The 23,044-nt window shown below is 43.4% G+C and overlaps 1 protein-coding gene across 1 annotated transcript in view; it reads right to left on the bottom strand.

Annotated features, from left to right (window-relative positions):
• Positions 1 to 3,852, bottom strand: part of TMEM192 (transmembrane protein 192) — a 37,486-nt gene extending 33,634 nt beyond the window's left edge. The window contains exon 1 of the mRNA XM_072120242.1: positions 3,603 to 3,852. Coding sequence (XP_071976343.1) covers positions 3,603 to 3,632 — 30 coding nt within the window. The 5' untranslated portion in view covers positions 3,633 to 3,852. The remainder of the gene's footprint in view (positions 1 to 3,602) is intronic.
• Between the last annotated feature and the right edge of the window lie 19,192 nt (positions 3,853 to 23,044).

Raw genomic sequence — 23,044 nt, 5'->3', positions numbered from 1 at the left:
ATTCAACTTCCATGATGCCTAAAGGAGACAAAACTTTTCCCAACAATACAATGCAACTTTCTGTTACTCTTAGCGCAGAGCAAGCAATGAATAGGGCGTCTTGCATGATTTGTAGGTTAGCATCTTAAAATTTATGTTGTAGGTGGCATACAACAAAGATACATTTGTTGCAAATACAATGTTAATGTGTGGTACAAATGGAAAAGAAAAACCATCCTCCCAAAGCACATTTACTTATAGATCATCCTATTAATGTTAACAGTGAAGAGAACTCGCACGCAAGAGAAACATGGTGCTCCAAGTCCAGATACAATCCTGGACTATATATTTACACATTTACTAACAACGCTCTCTGAAGCTTTGTATGGTCAAAACCACTGACAGATTCCCTTTAAAATGTAACTACAAATTATTCTTAAAGGGAACCTTTCACCAGGAATGTAATTTTTACCTGGTGACTGGTTACAATAGCCGATGCTATGCCAGTTTTAAAAATGCCGTTGTCAGCATTCTGAATAATTTCAGCAGTTTATAATAGTTTCATTCACATTACCTGGCTCCCTGCCAGCATGTGGTGAGGTCCCTGAGGAACAGCTGTTCCTCCAACACCCCAAACATGCACCAAATTTTTTCCCACATGCAGACCACGGCCCTCCACAGAAGTCAACAAATGCGGGAAAAAAAAAAAAAAAAACGGCACACAGATGACATCCATATGCAGTCCGTTTTTTTCTCAAATGTTGCTAGGCAACCAATTGGGCAGGACAAAAAGTAGAATAGAATCCCGTCCTTTATTTCTGGTTGTGAATTTTTTTTAAAAAAAAGGCATGACGTATGGGATGTGAAAGAAATTGCAGATACAATACAAACTCAACATGGACATTACACATCTGCATGTTAAAGAGAACCCGTCATGCAAAATAACCCCCCTAAACTAAATATATTTTCATAAACTGCCATTAGAGAGCATTGCCTCTATCCCTTTATTGTCCCTCTACATGCCTGTAAACCTAAGCAATGAGGTCCTAAAGCTGTATGCAAATGACCTGTGAAATGTCCAATGAAGCATTAGCATATTCAAGCTGTCCACTCTATTCATGAGTGGGAGGCACAGCCACACCCCCAGTGCATGACTGACAGCCTGTGTAATGATGTGAGGCTGTATAATGATGTGCTTCCTGGTGCTGGTGGCCACACCCCCTGCAGCCTGTGTGTACATGTGTGTGTTTAGGAGAGATACAGCAGCTCCATGCAGCCATGTTACAGCAGGACATGTCAGATTCATGTGTAGCTGAACTCACCTGTATATTAGGAGACTGCAGCATGTCAGCAGATGCAGCACTCACACTAGCCATGCTTTACTATACATTACACACAGACATGAGCAGGGGGAGGAGAGGGGAGGGGTAACAGGGGTGACATCACTGCCTCTGACCATGTGACCAGCCTCATTTACATAATAAAGAATAGATGATTTTACAATGATTAATGTATGAAGTAACTAGATAAAGGCTGGGATGGGATCCTTGTGATCTGCTCCAACAGGTAGAGGTGACAGGACTAGTGACACAGACCTGATGACAGGTGTCCTTTAAAGGGAACCTACCACCACGATTCCACCTATAAAGGTAGAACGGGTGGTAGGTGGATGTATGGGACGTGAGGATAGCCCTTTTTAGAGCTAATCCTCACGTCCCGACTATCTTTTAGAAAACTTTATTAGGCTAATATGTAAATTTTGTTAAGCGGCTACTGGGGAGTGGCATGCGCAGAACGAGGGTGCCCAGCAACGAGGAGCTGCGCGCCAAAGATGTAAGGGTAGGAGGAGAAAAGAGGCTACTGGGGCGTGGAGTAGCCGAGACGTGTAACCTCATGTCCGGCTACGCCACGACCCATTAGCCGCTTAACAAAATTTACATATTAGCCTAATAAAGTTTTCTAAAAGACACCCGGGACCTGAGGTATTAGCTCTAAAAAGGGCTATCCTCACGTCCCATACATCCACCTACCACCCCTTCTACCTTTATAGGTAGAATCATGGTGGTAGGATCCCTTTAAACCTACCAGTCACCACATTTTCACAAATCCAGCTAGTGACAGATTCCCATAGATTCCTATTAATTAAACTCCATCCTTCTGTTTGCTAAAATTGTTTCTCTTACATCCCCATAAGTCAACTTTCTCTAAGATTTAGTGATGTGTCGTTTGTGAACGAGCTGGCTCTTTTACGTGAAGGACGGGAGTCGGCCAATGGCTCACTGAATATCACCCCTAACCTGCTCACCGCACCCCTTGTATCGGGTTAAAAGTTGTGTGGAGTTGGGGGACTGGCTGGACTGCGGCTCCCTGTTATACATGCAATAGGGAGGAGTTCAGGGGCCATAAGAGTCAGCTCTTCTTAGCGAGTGGAGTCTAATGAGCCATCTCGCCAAGAAGAGCCGTAATTCCCACCACTACTAAGATTATCTGGCATAAGAGTAGTGTCCTGCTCTGCCCTCTCCTCTCCACTCATCTACCAGCGCCCAGGTCCCATGCGTCTTCTTGTTATGTCATGTGACCAGGGTGATCTAAGGTCCTGTGACATCAACCCCATGTATGTATCTGATTACATGATTAGCATAATTGTAAAAGTTGCTTTTAAATGGAAAGACGTTGTGGATTACCTAAAATTATAGCAGCCTCCACGAATTTCTACTCCTCTCACTACTGTATTGAGGCTGCTGTGATCTTATTTAGGTTATCCACAACCTCCTTCCATTTAAAATCAACTTTTACAATTATGCCTGCGCCCCAATTATGATGTAGTGTTACAGATACTGTCTCCCCCTGCTCCCTTAGCACCATTGTAGGGAGTACTCCTTGCTATATTCTCAATGACTACAGCTTCATCAGGAGCGCAACCAGGACCAGAGGTGTGAAGTAGCCTTTACTCCCACAGCCCAGACCGGCTTGTACACGCCCCATTAGCCAATATACAAGGATTAGACCAGGACAGTTTAGGGCTGAGGACAGAAGGAAAAGTCTACCATGTTTTTCTAAGTGCTATTAGGGAGTGTGAGGCGACAATTTCCCTTCAGCCAGCAAAATCCATATGTAGACAAATGTGGGAATCCCATGGGAACAATCCTGTAAGCTGCCCCGCTCTCCTGTGCTGAGCACCGTGCTGTGGAGTCCTTACATCACTCAGGAATATAATGCAAGGACTACAAGCCAGCCAGTACAGCACACACCGAGTCCTTGCATCCTATTTCTGTATGATGTAAGGACTCCCAGGCCGGACACACTGCTGGGATAATCCTCTTCCCTATATACAGGACATAGAAGAACTGTTAGAACAGCAGAACCTGTGTCACGCTGGTAGTGACCACCTAATACCCCCGTGTGACATGGGACCGGGCAGTGCTAGGGAGGCACCAGAACTGGGGGTGATGCCTGGCACGTGACTCGGGAAGAGAGAGATAGAGAGAGCGGGGACGCTGTAAACCGAAAGTGGCCGCCGTCACGTGACCGCCCCGTCACATGACCCCGCGCTCGGTGACTGAGCGGGCGCCGTGCGGGACACACTACACACAGGCCTCGTGTCATGGCGGCGGTGTACCTACATCCAGCAGCAGCCTGCGGGTCCTGTCCATCCTCCTGCTGCGGTCACGTTGTGTTTCATTGAGCTCGGCCCAGCAGGGCTCCTCTAATGTGCGCGGAGCTGCAGCCCTCCCCTTCCTTGTTGCGTTCACATTTCCTGTCCCCGGTATAACCTTCCCTCACTTCAGGCTGAGGGTGAGAATTAGCGATTACACAGCGGCCCTGAGCTGCAGTGCCCCCTGCTGGCCGAGGCACCAGGGAGGGTGATGCCTGTTATGTAGGAGTTGTACATAATGTCACTTACAACCTATGGTTGTGGGGGATAGGGAAAACGGACAATGGGGGTGGGAATCATTTGTTTTGGGGTACAGTAAAGGGACAGATCACTAGCACAACTCTCTCCAACACCACCATTCATAGAATGGTGATGTTGGAGAGCGTTGGGCTAGTAAGATCTGCCCAAAAATCATCACTGATCGCTGTCATTGGTCAGTATGTATTGACTGGCCAATGGCGACAATCAACATGTCATCGGAGAGGTGTCACCCTGTTTCACGACGAGGTGATGTCGAAGATGCAAGGAGGGCTTGCGTCCGATATATCAGACACTGAGCATTGTCACTGCGCTCAGCGGCCGATATATCGGATACGGAGCGTGAACAGGTTATTTTTTTGTGTGTGTGTTTTTACTTTATATGTCCCCCATGAGGTCATAAAAGACCCCTAGAGGACATTTTCACTTATTGACCCCTAGCACCGATAGCGGTTGTTACCGGTGAGTCTTTGCTGCTAAATGCAGCAAAGACTTACTGGCTATGGAGAGGGCTCAGCCCGTGAGCCCTCTCCATGCACCCGCGGCCAACCCGGGACATGCATTTTTGTCATTAGTCATGAAATGGTTAAGTATGAACCTACCTCTATTCACATACAACAACAAAATAGGAGTCCATTACGCAGTATTATTCCTATTGCAACGCCTGCCAGTAGTGCCTGCACCAGAGTGCTACTGCTGGATTGAAGAAAGCCACAGTAACTTTGTAGCTTTGATCCAGCAGGGTGCCAAATATTTGGCATTATTGACTAGCCGGGCAACTCGGGTGTTGTGCAGGCACTACAGCATGTTACGGCTAACATGGGCAAGGCTGAACAAAGGCAAGGACAAGCTTTGGCCCATCTATGGTGGCCAAGAACTGCTTCGGGTGTCACCCTGCTGGGACGAAAACTGACACATGTTTCTCCTCTTCATCCTCCTGCACCACCATTACATCCTCCATCATCGCCTGAAGAACTTTACCAAACAGGCAGAAGAAGGTGTCATCGGCGCTGCTAATATTGGATGCAGTACATCACAACATAAATGTCCTACGTGGAGAACCAGTTGTTGGAGTGGAAGTGCTGTTGGTCACCTGGGTGTTCTGGAGCTGGATTTGAACTATTGCCTGCTGCTGCTCACACACCCTTTCCATCACATTCGAGGTGGTGGGGGGGAAGGTCTAAGTTTCTCTGCTGTGCTGTATGGTCAGAAGTAGCAGGTTGTAAACAATGAAAATGCAAACACCCGCTACACACTTAATTCGACAGCTCTGGCATGTCTTTGTAATTGCTGAGGAACCTTTGCACCATCAAGTTGAGCACATGCGCTAAAGAAAGGATGTTTGTCAACCTGGTTAGGCCCAAGGTTGCAACTGGAGGAAAAGAGTGATGTCCAACTACCTGTCTCAGTACAGCTGCCACTACATGAATTCATTGGGCAGTTAAAGGGGTATTCCCATGAAGGCAAAAATAACATATTTTGTAGTTTTTAGTTATTAAAAAAAATTAAGCATTTCACAGATATATTTATAACCTGCCTCCATCAGTTCTTCTTACGTGTAATTTGGTGTCTCCTGGATATGACTATAAACTCACCTCGACTATGGTCGTGCTTGTCTTCCCGTTAGGTTGGGTTTCCTGCACATAAACGCTTCTCCTACACATGTGTTCCATGTGCATTGGTCACTACCTCCCATTATATGTGCGATATGAATTCCCCAGTGCTGTGTGATCCATGTACTACTACCACGTTGTCCTCAGCCCCAGGTTACCTGTCCACCCACTGCGGGCACCTGCTCTCATCGTTGTGCACCTCTTTACCGACAGTCTACAGATGACCCCTAGATACAAACGGACCTCTGGATGTTGGTAATTTACTGTACTTTAGCCCTAGGCTACAATGACCACCTGTAACAGTTATCACATGTGTCTGCAGTTAACCTATTTGTTAATCCTGGTTGATATGACAACCCAACATTTTTAAAATCCAGTTGTCACACAGCCGAAAAATAAAATAAAAAATACAGTTCCGACTTACACACAAATTCAACTTAAGAACAAACCTAAAGAACCTAACTTGTACATAGTCCATGGACTGCCTGTATATCTGCACAGATTCCCTAAGCAGCCGTGCACACCCCATCCAAGGGACACCTGGACCTCCCGGGACATGATCTTTCGGACATACAGTCTAGACCACCGACAACTCCATGGAGAGCGGCTGATAGGCAATAGGAAGAAAGCAGAGGCGTGCATTTTTGCACTTGGGGTAGAGAAACTTCCTCCTAATCTTTGGTCATCAAGGAACCCCCTGGGCTGTCAGGTTCCAAGGTCTCACTTCTCTTCCTGACTAGTTGTAAATGTGATTAGCATTTGTTCTGGCAAATGGAGCCTCATAACTCAGTCAGTAATAATATTGACAGGACACAATGAAGACAACACAAAAAAAACTGTACAGTGGTTGCAATATTATCACAGCTCCCTATTCAAATTGCAGCACCCAGCTCTCCCAGGCCCCTGAATGGCACAGCACCCTTATCTGTATGTAAATATAGTCTTATCTGCACTGCAAGAAAGCTGGGTGGCTGCTAGTGTCCAGCACCTAGAACTATTCAAGTCCTTCTATGGGGAACCACAGGCAGATGACGGACAGCGGATGTGTCACATGTTTAATGATTAGTCTCACTTGTGTAGCTGGATTGAATGCGGAAGCGTTGCTATGGCATCACCATGGGTGCAAGAAATATTTAGGCAAAAAAACATAAGTTTTGTTTTAATTTAAAGGTGAAGGTGTACCTTGAAAAGCCTGAATGAATACTTATGCCTATTTCTAGCACACTTTTAATCATATTTTGAATAAAGATATTAAAGGAAACCTACCACTTGTAGTGGCAGGTTTTTGATGGAAATACCGGGCACCAGCTCAGGGTGAGCTGGTGCCGGAGCTTATTTTCGTTAGTGTTTTAAACCGCAGTATCGCGGTTTAAAACACTTTTTAAACTTTATAGCTGGCGCAGGCAGGTACGCGCTCGGCGCTTACCGTGCACGCGGCTCTCATTCACTTCCTATGTAGCCGCGCGCACGGTAAGCGCCGAGCGCGTACCTCCCTGCGCCGGCTATAAAGTTTAAAAAGTGTTTTAAACCGCGATACCGCGGTTTAAAACACTAACGAAAATAAGCTCCGGCACCAGCTCACCCTGAGCTGGTGCCCGGTATTTCCATCAGAAACCTGCCACTACAAGTGGTAGGTTTCCTTTAAAGACTTTTAGACGTTCTAATCAAGCAGATAATTCTTGTGACAACAGCAGGACTTGAACCTTGTATTGATAATACTTTTAGCTTCTATATACTGGGGGGCTGGCTGGCTATATACAGGGGACTGACTGGTGGTAGTAGTAGTAATAGTAGTTATATTTCTGTACATAGGGAGCAGTGTTATAGTAACTATATTCCCATACCTAGGGGGAAGTATTCTAGTAGTTATATTCCTGTACATAGGGGGCAGTATGTAGTTGTTATAGTCCTGTACATAAGGGATAGTATTATAGTAGTTACATACTTGTATATAGGGGGCAGTAATATAGTATTATATTCGTGTACGTAGGGGGAAGTATTATAGCAGTTATATTCTTGTACATAGGGGGCAGTATTATAGTAGTTATATTCCTGTACATAGGAGGCAGTATTATAGTAGTTATATTCTTGTACATAGGGGGCAGTATTATAGTAGTTATATTCTTGTACATAGGGGGCAGTATTATAGTAGTTATATTCTTGTACATAGGGGGCAGTATTATAGTAGTAATATTCTAGTACATAGGAGCAGTATTATGGTAGTTATATTCTTGTACTTAGGGGGCAGTATATAGTTGTTATAGTCCTGTACATAAGGGATAGTATTATAGTAGTTATATCCTTGTACATAGGGGGCAGTATTATAGTAGTTATATTCTTGTACATAGGGGGCAGTATTATAGTAGTTATATCCTTGTACATAGGGGGCAGTATTATAGTAGTTATATTCTTGTACATAGGGGGCAGTATTATAGTATTTATATTCTTGTACATAGGGAGCAGTATTATAGTAGTTATATTCTTGTACATAGGGGGCAGTATTATAGTAGTTATGTTCTTGTACATAGGGGGCAGTATTATAGTAGTTATATTCTTGTACATAGGGAGCAGTATTATAGTAGTTATATTCTTGTACATAGGGGGCAGTATTTTAGTAGTTATATTCTTGTACACAGGAGGCAGTATTATAGTAGTTATATTCTTGTACATAGGGAGCAGTATTATAGTAGTTATATTCTTGTATATAGGGGCAGTATTATAGTAGGTATATTCTTGTACATAGGGTGAAGTATTATAGTAGTTATATTTTTGTACATAGGGGGCAGTATTATAGTAGTTATATTCTTGTACGAGGACCGGAGCAGACTTGCCAATGGTTTTGTCTCAAGACGCGAGTCTGCACGGGCGCTGTGTACCCCGAGGTCTACCCGTTGTGTTCCCCACCTGTCTGTATCCCTCCACACCATCCAAGTTTACCCTCAGGACGGACTTGCTCCAGGAGAATACACAGACCTTGTAATTTTGGACCTGATGAAGGAGGTAGTCCACCTCCGAAACGCGTTGTCCACAACTATCAATATAAACGCTTCACTGAACTAGAGCAGCGCGACAAAAATCCTGAGTAATTTTTTACCCGAACCCACATTTTTTTCCAGGGCCACTTTAAATTCCCAGTCCGCCCCTGTATACAGCCTGCCAGCCTTATGTTGTATACAGTAAGTCATCCCCATGTAGTATACAGCCAGCCAGCCCCCATGTAGTATACAACCAGTCAGCCCCATGTAGTATATAGCCTGCCAGCCCCATGTAGTATACAGCCAGCCAGCCCACAGTAGTGTATAGCCTGTAAGCCCCATGTAGTATACAGCCAGCCCCCATGTAGTATACGGCCAGCTAGCCCCCTGTAGTATATAGCCAGCCAGTCCCATGTAGTTTATAGCCTGCAAGCCTCATGTAGTATACAGCCAGCCCTATGTAGTATACAGCAAGCAAGCCCCATGTAGTATACAGCCAGCCCCCATGTAGTATACAGCCAGCCAGCCCCCATGTAGCATACAGCAAGCCAACCCGCAGTTTGCCAAGCAAATACAAAAAAACAAACTTACATACTCACCCTCCAGAGCCCCGATGCTCGTCGCAGCTCCCAATCCTCGGCGCGGCTCCTGTCGGCTCGTCTTCTCTCTGCTGTATTAACCAGTAGAGACTTGTCCACGCAATGTGCCGGCCGGTGCACACTATGACGTGTCGCATCATGCCATATCATAGTGTGCACCGCCTGGCAGATTGCAAGAAAGTGTATTTGCCAGTTAATACAGCATAGAGAAGATCAAAGAGGAGCCACTAGGAGCTACGCCGAGGATCGGGAGCCACGACGAGCATCTGGGCGCCGGAGGGTGATTATGTAAGTTGTTTTTTTTTATTGATTTGTGTATAAGGTGAGGTTTTTCATTAAAAAATAGAGTTTTAATTCTTCTACAATCATGTACAATGATGATGAGTAAGAATATTTATTATAATTACACTTTTTCACATTGATTATTGATAATGCTTCACTTTTTCTTGCACATTTCTTGCACATAAGAATATATGATGGCTTGAAATATGGATTCTGTATCGCACTGGGGCACATTTATTAAGGGTCCGCGGACCGCATTTTCGTCGGGTTTTGCAACTTTTTACGTTTTGTGCCGCATTTAACTGGGGTTTTTGGCGCACACGTTCGGATTTTGGCACAACCGCACCGACTTTCATGCAACACATATCGGGGGGCGTGGCCGTTGGACAACCCGACTGATTCGGACTAAGCGCAGGATTTAACATTCAAAATTGTGTCGCAAGCCATGCACTTACATGCACCGTGAAGAAGATGGTGAACACCGGCGGACCTCAGCGGGGAAGCGACACATGCAGGAAATTGGACACACGATGTTAGTGAATCGCGGCAGCTCCGAATCCTCATTCGACAATGCACCTTGGGGAACGTTTAGACTAATGATGTCATCAAGATGCACCTTGATAAACTCTCTAATTCACTTTATTCATTGCTTGAGAAAGGCTGAGACTACATCTGAAACATCGCTCACATGAGATGAATTAAAACTCTATTTTTTTCATCTACAGTTTTTTTAAATCTAATCTGACTTTGTTGAGCTCAAAGTTTTTGGGATAGCAGTTACTTCCTTATTTTTAGGTCTATGCTGCTATTAATTTTTTCTTTTCACTTATGTAAGTAGCTATCAAAGCTTTCAAAATTACTGTACAATTATAAGTATTATTTTTATTACTAAATGCAAATGGATTACTTCCGTTCATTTTGGTTTTTAATATTTCTAAAAAGCAATGTGTTCTGCCAACAATATTTAATATGGTTTTGCAGAAAAGTTACTGCCAACAGTGCCACCCATGTGTAATAGAACCAGCATTGCAAACCACACAATCCACCTACCTAGAAAGCATGTCAGTGGAATCAGTAACAATTTCTTTGCATAAAATTATGTTGTATCACTTGTCTCAGCAAAGCATTTGTTTTGGAAATTTAGAACAAATTAACAGATTGACCCCTTTCATGAGAACAGTGACTATATACGTTACTTTTTCTTCCGTATGCCACAGTATCCATTCTGTTTCCGTATAAAATACGGTGGGCCAGCAGCTGATGGATCCCTGACTATTGGCTGGCTGACAAAATGCAGCCTGTCTGGTTCTGGTCTCCCTGGATATTGCATGTATATACGGCAGCATGCGGTGAACAACTGTATGCAATACGTATTTTAAACATTCCCTTAAAGGGCACCTACCACCACGAATCTACCTATAAAGGTAGATCGGGTAGTAGGTGGATGTATGGGACGTGAGGATAGCCCTTTTTAGAGCTAATCCTCACGTCCCCGCTAGCGTAGCATAAACTTTATTGCCCTAATATGTAAATTTAATTAAGCGGCTACTGGGGCGTGGAGTAGCCGGACACGAGGCTACACGGCGCGGCTACTCCACGCCCCAGTAGCCGCTTTCCCCGCCTACCCTGCGCTCGGAGCCCGAGGATGCGCGATCTCGGGAACGAGGCCGGAGTTACTGCGCATGCGCAGAACTCCGGCTTCTCGGACGAGGGCGCGCAGTTGCCAGGAGCTGCGCGCCGAAGATCACAGGGTAGGCGGGGAAAGCGGCTACTGGGGCGTGGAGTAGCCGCGCCGTGTAGCCTCGTGTCCGGCTACTCCACGCCCCAGTAGCCGCTTAATTAAATTTACATATTAGGGCAATAAAGTTTATGCTACGCTAGCGGGGACGTGAGGATTAGCTCTAAAAAGGGCTATCCTCACGTCCCATACATCCACCTACAACCCGATCTACCTTTATAGGTAGATTCGTGGTGGTAGGTTCCCTTTAAACTTCTTTGGGTTATAAGGAATGGAAATACCGGAGAAAATAGAAAATGCTCTATATTTTTTTTACACAGTATGGTACAGAAGGGAGAACAATATGGCCATGTAAATGGTTGGCCGAATTGCCCATTTGCCCAATGTGGCCTTATGCTGCCCCTATGAAAACGGTATGGCACAGCGGTTTTCATATGTTCGTGCAAAAGAGTCCTTAGTACGGTTTTGTTGAAATGTGTGCGTCATTATTGGTTCAGGCTGCTGTAGAATAATTATTATTCTGGTTAATTATTTCTGACTTTTCTTACTAAAATGGACGTAATCGAACTTTATAGATGTGTCCCGTTGTAGATTAGAAGACCAAACATTGTGCAGAAAAGTTTAATACAAGTGAATGATGGTAGTGGGACTGTGACACAAGGTGCATTGTTACATTTTGTGGTCCTGCTTATTGAACTCCTATCTTCTTCAGAGTGGGCATCCCCCTCTGCCAGTCCATATGCTTAACATGCACCTACTTGCTAACAGTTAAAGGAAACCTACCACTTTAAAATGGTAGTTATAACCCTGAAATACCTTGCACCAGCTCAGGGTGCAAGGTAGATTGTTTATATTGTGAGCCCCATGGGGACAGGGACCAATTTGACATGCTTTGTGCAGTGCTGCGTAATCTGTAGGCACTATATAAATAAAGAATTATTATTATTAATACTGCGCGAGTTATGGGGGCAAACTGGGGCAGATTAGAGATTGTACAAGTGTCCAAAACACAACCCACTTATGGCTTTCATAGGTGAGAAAAACACCCCGTTTTCATAAGGCTTACAGCCTGGGTCATCCAACATCGGGTAAGATCACTGTCTATTCACCCTATACTTGTTTGTGTGACCTTAAAACAATATTTACTCTGTACATGTGTATTAGGGAAGTGCTAGGGGACAAGGACACTGCCCTGTCTGGGTACTTTGTATTACATTGAGACCATCTAGTGCACTTAGGGTGGATCAATTAAGTTTCCTAATCAAGTATTATGTAATTTTGGATGTGCCACTTAACTTTTTTTCTGTAGGATATATTATTTGTATTTAAAGGGAACCTGTCAGCATATTTGCACATATACAGCCAGTGACAGGTTCCTATTGAGCTCTATTCACTGACTGACACCCTTCTTTTAGCTAAAAATTATTTCAATTACATCCACATAAATCACCTTTTATCTTATTTTACCTGACATTAGAGGGGGCGTGTCCTGCTCCTATCAAATCCTCCCCATGCCTTATGCCTCCTTACTGGTCACATTTCATGTCATGTGACCAGAGTGACATACATCATCTCATCATTTCTGCCACGTCCCCAACTCCGATCCTGTGCCGCCTGTTCTGACCTTCTGCCTGACCATGACTCTGATTCTGCTTGCCGATTCTGTACCTTGCCTTGGCCATCACAGCAAGCAAAGTTGCGCCTGTGAAGAAACCTGGTGGTATCCCACCACAGCAAGTCCAACCCCCTTTGCAGCGGGCTCTGGTGAATTCCAGGTGCTACTTTGCTTCCAGGTGTTAGGACATCATCGTTCGGGGTGGTTCAGTGGGTCCACCATCACCGACCCTGATAATATTAAAAAAGTTAGAAAACAAGTTAATTAAAAAAACCCTCAAAATTCTAATCACCTAGAACTGATATAAATATAAATAAACAGTAAAAATCATAAACATGATCAATATCGCCATGTCCCAAAATGTCCCATCTATCAAAATATAATAACGATTATTCCCGGGGGTTTAACCTTGTAATGAAAAATAGCACCCAGAGTCAAAAATGACACTTTTTCTCCTTTTTTGCAACATATTAAAAAAAATTAAATAAAAACTGATCAAAAGGCTGTACAGTCCTCAAAATGGTAGCACTGAAAACATCATTTCATCTTGCAAAAAAATTACATCACACACAGCTCTGTGAACTGAAGCATGACAATGGTGAGAAGTTTTCATTTTTGTAAATGTATGAAAAAATTATAAAACCTAATTTAGTATCTCCATGATCGTACCAACCTAAAGAATAAAGGAGACATGTAACTTGAGGTGGACAGTTAAAGGAAACCTACCACTTGTAGTGGCAGGTTTCCGATGGCAATACCGAGCACCAGCTCAGGGTGAGCTGGTGCTGGAGCTTATTTTAGTTAGTGTTTTAAACCGCGGTATCACGGTTTAAAACACTTTTTAAACTTTATAGCCGGCGCAGGCAGGTACGCGCTCGGCGCTTACCGTGCACGCGGCTACATAGGAAGTGAATGAGAGCCGCGTGCACGGTAAGCGCCGAGCGCGTACCTGCCTGCGCCGGCTATAACGTTTAAAAAGTGTTTTAAACCGCGATACCGCGGTTTAAAACACTAACTAAAATAAGCTCCGGCACCAGCTCACCCTGAGCTGGTGCCCGGTATTTCCATCGGAAACCTGCCACTACAAGTGGTAGGTTTCCTTTAAAGCGGCAAAATCCAAGCCCACAAGAAAATGGTGCAAATAAATTTTTTAACCAATTTCACTGCATTTAGAATTTTTTCCTGCTTCCCAGTGCACGCCATGGAATATTCAATAGGGTCACTATGAATTGCAATTTGTTATGCAGAAAGAAGGCCCTCACACAGCTCTTTACATGGAAAAATAAAAAGTGAAAGATTTTTGAAGATGGGGAGTGAAAAATGGAAACACAAAAACAAAAAAAGGCCTGGCCAACCTGGCATAGTTTTGTGTAAATGTTTGCAGGATTTTAGAAAGTGCGCAGGGCAGGTACACAGGGCAGGTACGCCGGCAGCTGTGTCCCTTCACACTCTCTCCATGCCCACATGGCATTATATAGTTAAGAAAACTGGTGCAGAAGCTCTAATAAATCGTCCTCACTATCACCACTGTCACTGCAATAAAAATCTAAAGAAACCATTTTAGTATTTTCAAAGACACATTAACATGTGGGAGGATATCAAGGTTTCATTATTTTATTTCTTGACTGAAATAATAATTGTGTACGTGGGAACACAGTCTAGAAAAATTCCATACTAGCTAGAGTGCTTGCACGAAACAAGACTTCATGAGTAATGATTCATCAGTGAGGCTCCTCTGATTAGACTAAAAATACCGGTAAGATGGAATGGTTTGTATAAAGAAACATTGTTTAATTTAGCATATTAGAAGGGTTGTAATTAAGACACCTGTATACATTGCCGATTGAACCATATGCAAATAATCGAGTCCGTCACCTGAATAGCTGCTATGCAAGATTAAAGGGAACTTGTCATCATGATCACACATTTTCACCTAATGACAGTTTCCCATAGCTTTTTTAACCCCTTAAGGACGCAGGGTTTTTTCGCTCATTTCTCGCTCTCCACCTTCAAAAATCCATAACTTTTTCATTTTTACGTGTACAGACCTGTGTGAGGGCTTATTTTGTGTGTAACAAATTTTACTTTCCCGTAATGTTATTTATTTTAACATGCCATGTACTGCGAAGCTGAAAAAAAATTCCAAATGTGGAAAAATTGGAAAAAAAACGCACATTCTTGTGGGCTCAGTTTTTACGACTTTGACTGTGCACTCAAAATAAAACCTCAGCTTTATTCTTCGGTTCGGTACGATCGCAGTGATACCACATTTATATAGGTTTTATTGTGTTTTAATACATTTTCAAAAATTAAACGAATGTGTACAAAAAAGAAAAAAAAATTTTTGCCATCTCCTGAAGCTAATAACTTTTTCATACTTTGGCGCACGGAGCTGTGTCAGGTGTAATTTTTTGCAAAATGAGCCGTCGTTTGCATTGCTACCATTTTGAGGTCTGTGCAACATTTTGATCATTTTTTATTCCATTTTTTATGTGATGTAAAAAGGTGTAAAAGTCGCATTTCGGACATTTGGGCGCCATTTCCCGTCTCGGAGGTCACCACCGGCCATAACCGTTTTTATATTTTGATAGATCGGGCATTTTGGGATGCGGCGATACCTAATGTGTCTGTGATTTTTACTGTTTATTATGTTTTATATCAGTTCTAGCGAAAGGGGGGTGATTTGAATTTTTAATATTTTATACATTTTTTTAACTTTTTTTTTTAAACTTTTTTTTTTCACTATTCCTTAGACCATCTAGGGTACATTAACCCTAGATAGTCAGATCGTTCCTACCATATACTGCAATACTTCTGTATTGCAATATATGGCATTTTTGCAGCTCATTCATTACAATGAGCCTCTGGCGGCAACGAAAGGTTATTAGCGACCGTGGTTATTAGCGGTGGGGATTTGCTGCAATATGCAACAACCGCCACCCTTGTATGAAGAGGACTCAGCCCTATATCAGAACTATTAAGTGGATGATAGCTGAACCAAACAACCAAAAGCAGAGGAAGTAGGGGAGAGGGGTGTATGTGAAAAGTCCATCCAGGTCAGGATTCAGATGTCAGCACTGCCCCTGGTATACCCTATCACCAACTCACCCTAACAACCAAAAAGGACGGTCCCAGGTTATCCCTAGGTTAAAGGAAACCCTAGAGCACCCTGCCAATCCAAATAAACATATTCCCAATGGGAGGCAAAGATGTAAAAAAATGTGGACATTTGGATGTTTATTTTCCAGTTATGGTGTTGTACATATGGAATAGACCATAGACCCCCTCACGACTGCTCAATGTAATTCAATGTTGGCTGATTGTGAAGGGGTAAGTACCTTCATGCATTTTTGCTTCCCCCATTCCAAATCCCATACTTGGGTCTGATGTATTCATGGGGGGGCGGTCCGAGGTGCTGCCTCTTCCCCAGATCGCCTGCTCGCTCCATAGGCTGGCAGTGACTGCTATGCATCATGTGGCAGTCACCGCCCCTAACCCCGTTCCAACCCCTGCCCCCTCATGAATACATTGGACCACTTGGCGAGCGGTCCAGCATTTACATTGTTCTCAGCCGCAGTGTTAGAGGAGGTTTCCGGTAACACTATCATTCTAACACTGCAGCGTTTGTTTAAAAGGAACCTGTCACCAGGAGACCCATTTTTAGCACTCCCCCAGTCCCCACAGAGCATAGTACATACACTGCCAAAGTGTTTTTGTATTAAAAATTGGTTTTACAGAAAAAAAGATATGTTATATTGTACCTTTCATTATAATGTGCTGTGTGACTAGGCAGTTGCCAATTGGGAGGGGCTGGAAAGGAGCAGTTCCCCCCCCCACCCTTGGGATTCAGCTTCTCCATGTGACCTTTTCAAATATATGAAAACACTCATCACTTGGCTTAGCGACGCCCCCTGCTCCTCTACAGCCAATCCCGAGTGTGGGGAGTTATTCATATATTTGAAAAGGTCACATGTTTCCCAAGGGTGGGGGGGAAACTGCTCCTTTCCAGTCCCTCCCAATTGGCAACTGCCTAGTCACACAGCAGATGCTAATGAAAGGTACAATATAACATATCTTTTTTTCTGTAAAACCAATTTTTTTTACAAAAACACTTTGGCAGTGCATGTACTATGCTCTGTGGGGACTGGGGGAGTGCTAAAAATGGCTCTCCTGGTGACAGGTTCCCTTTAAGCACTAGGAGCTGCTAACTTTAATAAGCAGCTCCTAGTGCCCAATTTATGGGTGACAGGTCCTCCTTAAAGATGACCCATAGTAACAGACAGACTTATCTGCCCACTGTGACTTTTAGGGAAGTTCTTTGGATGCTGGTAATTTACTATAATTGCAGTGATATAATGTAAGGTGCCTGCAGTGAAGCTTTATTGTTCATCCTTGTTCATCTGTCAAGCCAAAAATATAAAAATCCAGTTGTCACAGTGAACAAAAAATACTTTGTCTGGAGTTACATAAACAAATTCTTAAGAACAAACCTACATAACCTATCTTATATGTAACCTGTGGATTGCACCTGAGTGAAGTTGGCCCCCCCACCTTGTTTCAATCAAACAAAATTGGTGTCAAACGTTTGTGCTACGATTGTGCTGGTTTGTGCAGCAGAAATTTTCGTTTGTGCCACTATCGTTTTTAAGATATTAATGAGAGTTTCCAGAGGTCATCAGAGGTCAACCAGCCCCCCCACCTTGCCCAAACCAAACCAAACTGGTGCCAAACAATTCTGCTACGTTTGTGCTGGTTTGTGCTGCTTAAATTTTTGTTTGTGCTGCTTTTGTTTTGAATAAATGAACAAAAAATTAAAGTTCAAAAGTTCAAGCAGCCCCCCCACATTAACCGAATCAAACAAAACTGGTGTCAAACGTTAGTGCTACGTTTTTGCTGGTTTGTGCAGCAAAAATTTTCATTTGTGCCGCTATCATTTTTTCAGTATGTTCAGGTGTTTACATAGGTTAAAGGTGTTTAGGATGAACTGGTAAAAAACAAACTTAGTGACACTTCCCTAGTTTGATCACCAGGGGGAGCTAGCAAACACATTGGGGGTCATTTACTAAGGGCCCGATTCACGTTTTCCCGACGTGTTACCCGAATATTTCCGATTTGCGCCGATTGTACCTGAATTGCCCCGGGATTTTGGTGCACGCGATCGGATTGTGGCGCATCCGCGCTGGCATACACGCGACGGAAATCGGGGGGCGTGGCCGAACGAAAACCCAACGGATTCGTAAAAACCGCCGCATTTAAAAACCGAAAATGTGTCGCTTGGGAAGCGCTCACCTTCACCTGGTCCAGCTCGGTGTATTCTGGCGCGTTCAGATGATTTTCAGCGCAGCAGCGCCACCTGGTGGACGGCGGAGGAACTACCTTCATAAATCCCGTCCAGACCCGAATCCTGTTCAGAGAACGCGCTGCTGGATCGCGAATGGGCCGGGTAAGTAAATCTGCCCCATTGTACTTTGGAAGAAATGAACTCTGATGACCTCTGGAAAAAAGTATGAATATATTAAAAATGATAGCAGCACAAACGAAAATTTTTGCTGCACAAACCAGCACAAACGGAGCACTAACGTTTGACACCAGTTTTGTTCGATTTGGTTAATGTGGGGGGGCTGCTTGAACTTTTGACCTTTCATTTTTTGTTCATATACTCAAAACAAAAGCAGCACAAACAAAAATTTGAGCAGCACAAACTAGCACAAACGTAGCAGAATTGTTAGGCACCAGTTTTGTTTGGTTTGGACAATGTGGGGGGGGGGCTGGTTGACCTCTGATGACCTCTGGAAACTCTGATTAATATCTTAAAAATGATAGCGGCACAAACGAAAATTTTTGCTGCACAAACCAGCACAAATGTAGCACAAACGTTTGACACCAATTTTGTTTGATTTGAACAAGGTGGGGGGGCCAACTTCACTCAGGTGTGGTTTGCCTGTACTGGAAGAAAAAAATTCAAATGAGGCTGAAGTGACAAAAAAACACAGTATTGACATTTTGTAGCAGGCTTTGTTTTGACAACACTGACTGTGTGCATGTTGACTGTGTACATTGACTCCTACCCTTAATTTTTTGGGACAGTACCATTACAGACATACAACATTTGTATAGTTTTGTTATGCTATAGTACCTTGAAAAAAATCCTTGCAGAAAATTTTTTAAAAACCATACCCCAACATCTATTCCTTTTTTATACTTGATAGTAAGAAGCTTTGTAAGATGTTTTGTGGCACAAGCTGATGTTTCCATTGATACCATTTTCAGAACTTTACGACCTTTTGAGAATTTTTGGCAAAATGTAATTTTTTTTATTTTGGAGGGGTTTTTTTCCATTGCAGCATTTGCCACATGGGATAACTATTTTGAAAATTTTACAGATTTTGAGATGTGTATACCTAACATGTTTATAGTGTTGGTTTATTTTCATTTATATAGGTGTTCTATGGAAGGAGAGTGAATGGAAAATTTAGTTTTTATATTTATTTATTTTTTTTTTTCCCATCTTCAGGCTGTTATAGATGCAGAGCAACAAACCTAAGGCTTATGGCAACTGCACTGCCATTTATTTGCTCCAGTCAAATTTTTTATTTATTTATTAGTCCTCAAGGGTATCTGATCGGTGATACAATATGCTGCTGTACTACTGATAGAGATTTATACATGGCAGGTCTGCCATGGCAATGGATGGGCTCCCCCTAATAACATCATTGGTTGTGAAGACCAATATATGTCACTGCTGTTTAGGTTCAATAGTTGGGTTCGACTGCAGAAAACCAGTTAAAAACAGGTTAAACAGGTTAAAAGGATGTGTCATCAGCAACTGGCCTAATAAACCACTACCAAAATATTGTCAAGCACCTTCTAGTTTTTGTTTCTTTCCTGGTCCTATGTGATGGCACACTGAAGTGAGATGTAAATTGGTTGTATAAAGTAAAGGAGGAGGAGAGTTTAACGCTGAAGTCAAAGTGGGGAGTTCTGAAGTCTTCTCCTCTGTGATTGACATCATGCACTAGACTTCAGGAGATCTGGTTAGTGACAACTCTGGATGTAGGACCATCAATTACAGTAAAGATGGCTCTCTGAGGAAGATAAATCTTGATTCAATGTTAAAATTTACGACTGTTACCCACTTGCATTGCACTTCAAAGTAGATTTTCTGGATAATGCCATCACAGTGGGTCATGAAAGAAACATCTGGAAGGTGTTCAGATGCTTGACAACATACTGGTAGTGGTTTATTTGGTCACGTTCTGCTGACAGGTTCCCTTCAAGGGCAGACGTCCACTTAATCTGCCATGTATGGAGAGTGCTCAACCAGTGAGCCTTCTCTACACACCCTAAAAGGGGTTTGCCCATGAAAGAAAATCCTCAAATTTCAATCCTCTAGTGATGTTTACACAATAAAGATCATTTTTAACCCATTATTTTTAAATTTTTTCTCAGTTCTGTTGCCGTTTTAGCTCCTATCACTCCTTAGGCTGTTCAGTGTAAAAATACACTTTGATTTGGCTTCTGAACATTCACTAGTATCTGACACATAGAAAGAGAGATGAGAGATGGTGAGATCCATGAGATGCATATAACACATGACATCTCAGCTCTGCTATCACAGCCGTTACATACATTGTCAGCCCTGCTGTGCCTCCCTCCTCCATCTCTGGACAAAGAACTTATCTGTCTGTAGCTTTTAGATTTACTCTCCTCTTGTGTACTTCACTTTATTGGTACATTTTGGCTGATAAGTTTTGCGTTTATTTATAAAAAGAGTGATGAATTTATTGAAAAATTTGCCATTTTCAAAAATCGAAATCATGGTTTTATCACCTAAATAAGTTGCTGAATAACATTTCCCAAATGTCTGCTTTACATTTTTCATAATTTTTGAAATGTCTGGATTTATTTTGGTGTCACGCGTCTTACAAATTGAATATCAATTTTCTTCATATGCAGAATTGACTATTTTGAGGATAATTTCTGTTTTTGACGACATTTTTAATAATTAACATTAAAATCCTCCTTTATAATCAACCCATTTTCAAAAGATAAAAAGAGAAAACCCCTCTAAAAATTTGTTATGCAATTTCTCCCAAGTACAGAGACCTCCCATACGTGGCCATTCCTTGTTTTATGGGAGCACAGAGAGGCTCAGAAGGGAGGCAGTGCCCTGCAGCTGACAGGATTTTAGTTTCCTCATTGGCCCCTTTTGTAGTGTCACGGTCCTCCTGCTGGCCCACTTACCTCGCCACAATCCAGCGCTGACTCCGGTGGCACGGCGCAAGTCCCCATCTCCTAGGGCAGTGGTGGCTAACCTATGGCACTGGTGCCAGTGGTGGCACTCGGAGCCCTTTCTGTGGGCACTCAGGCCATCACCAGAGATGACTCCAGGTATCTTCTTGCAGTCCCAGACAGCCCAGGACTTGCTGTGCACAGAGGTATTTTAAAGTGACAGCTCTACCTGGGACTACTGGAGGAGTGGGAAGGTGTGGACAGATCTGGATTATCATTGTAGCTCCTGCTCCGGCCCTGACAATTCTTGTTTATGGGACCCTGGAGCAAAGCTACAATGATCATCCAAATTTCTTCTATTTTCTGCTTTATTGGTGTCCTCAGGGTGCTGGTATCAATGAAAGCTTTGACAGAGAAGGGAGTATAAATCTCAAATTAAATTTCTGTGTTGACACTTTGCGATAAATAAGTGGGTCTTGGTTGTAGTTTAGGCACTCTGTCTCTAAAAGGTTCGCCATCACTGTCCTAGGGCGTGCGCCCCAGCTGCCTGAGATTTAAAGGGTCAGCACGCAGATAATTGCAGCTGGCCGCCTGCCAATACTGATAAATTCCCAACCCCTTACTGTGTTCCCTGCCTGAACAATCCAAACAAAACAAGAAAAAGGTGGGATGCGTACACAAGGCTAGACAGAAATACCGTATATACTCGAGTATAAGCCGACCCGAGTATAAGCTGAGACCCCTAATTTTACCACCAAAAACCGGGAAAAACTACTGACTCGAGTATAAGCCGAGGGTGGGAAATGCATTGGTCAAACCCCCCCAGTAGTATACAGCCTGCCAGCCCCCAGTAGTATACAGCCTGCCAGCCCCCAATAGTATACAGCCTGCCAGCCCCCAGTAGTATACAGCCTGCCAGCCCCCAGTAGTATACAGCCTGCCAGCCCCCATGTAGTATACAGCAGCCCCTAGTAGTATACAGCAGCCCTCAGTAGTATACAGCAGCCCACAGTAGTATACAGAAGCCCACAGTAGTATACAGAAGCCCCTAGTAGTATACAGCCAGCCCTTAAAAAAATAAACTTATATACTCACCCTCCGATGTCAGCGCGGCTCCCCGATGTCGGCGTGACTTACCGATGTTCCCGATGTCAGCGCGTCCCGTCTTCTTTCTTCTCCGCGGCTCCTCTTCTCTCTTCCGGCATGGATGCGGCCATCTCTTCTTCTAGCAGGCGCATACTATGACGCGGCCGCTGCTGACGTCATAGTATGCGCGGCCACTAAGAAGACATGGCCGCGTCCATGACGGAAGATAGAAGAAAGAAGAAGAGCCGCGGATAAGAAAGAAGACGGGACGTGCTGACATTGGGGACATCGGTAAGTCGCGCCGACATCGGAGGGTGAGTATTTAAGTTTATTTTTGTTTAAGTGGGTAATTTTTTTTTTGTTATAGACTCGTGTATAAGCTGAGGGGACGTTTTTCAGCACATTTTTTGTGCTGAAAAACTCGGCTTATACACGAGTATATACGGTAACAAAAAATGTTTATTGGATAAGTAAAAATATTAAACACAATCAAGACGGGACAACAATAAATATAAAAACACTTAAAAAGTACACCAGAGGGGTGTACAAAGCTGCCAAGGACCAAGTTGCCCTAGAAACCCCCTACTACAGTCTGCCAATAGTAGAACTACAGTAACCATAAGGACCAGAATATGAATAACCATATAGAGCTAAAGTGCAAAAAATAATGCATGAAAAGTAAGGAAGTCACCGAATAGGTGACGATACGCGTGGGGTCTGCCTACCCCCCCTCTCTCTGCCTACACCTGCCTGCCTTGCTTTATTGTCTCATTCTACGACAACATGGTATTGTATATGTTGGACATGTAGGGATCAATGCATCAGAGCTTTGTTAAAGGGCACCTACCACCCCGATTCTACCTATAAAGGTAGAAGGGGTGGTAGGTGGATGGATGGGACGCGAGGATAGCCCTTTTTTGGGCTAATCCTCACGTCACGGGTGTCTTTTAGAAAACTTTATTACATGTATATGCTAATTCTTTTATGCGGCTAATGGGGCGTGGAGTAGCCG

The sequence above is a fragment of the Engystomops pustulosus genome, chromosome 1 (assembly GCF_040894005.1).
Source record: "Engystomops pustulosus chromosome 1, aEngPut4.maternal, whole genome shotgun sequence".
Classification (NCBI taxonomy): domain Eukaryota; kingdom Metazoa; phylum Chordata; class Amphibia; order Anura; family Leptodactylidae; genus Engystomops; species Engystomops pustulosus.
This window is presented reverse-complemented; position numbering and strand designations above follow the sequence as displayed.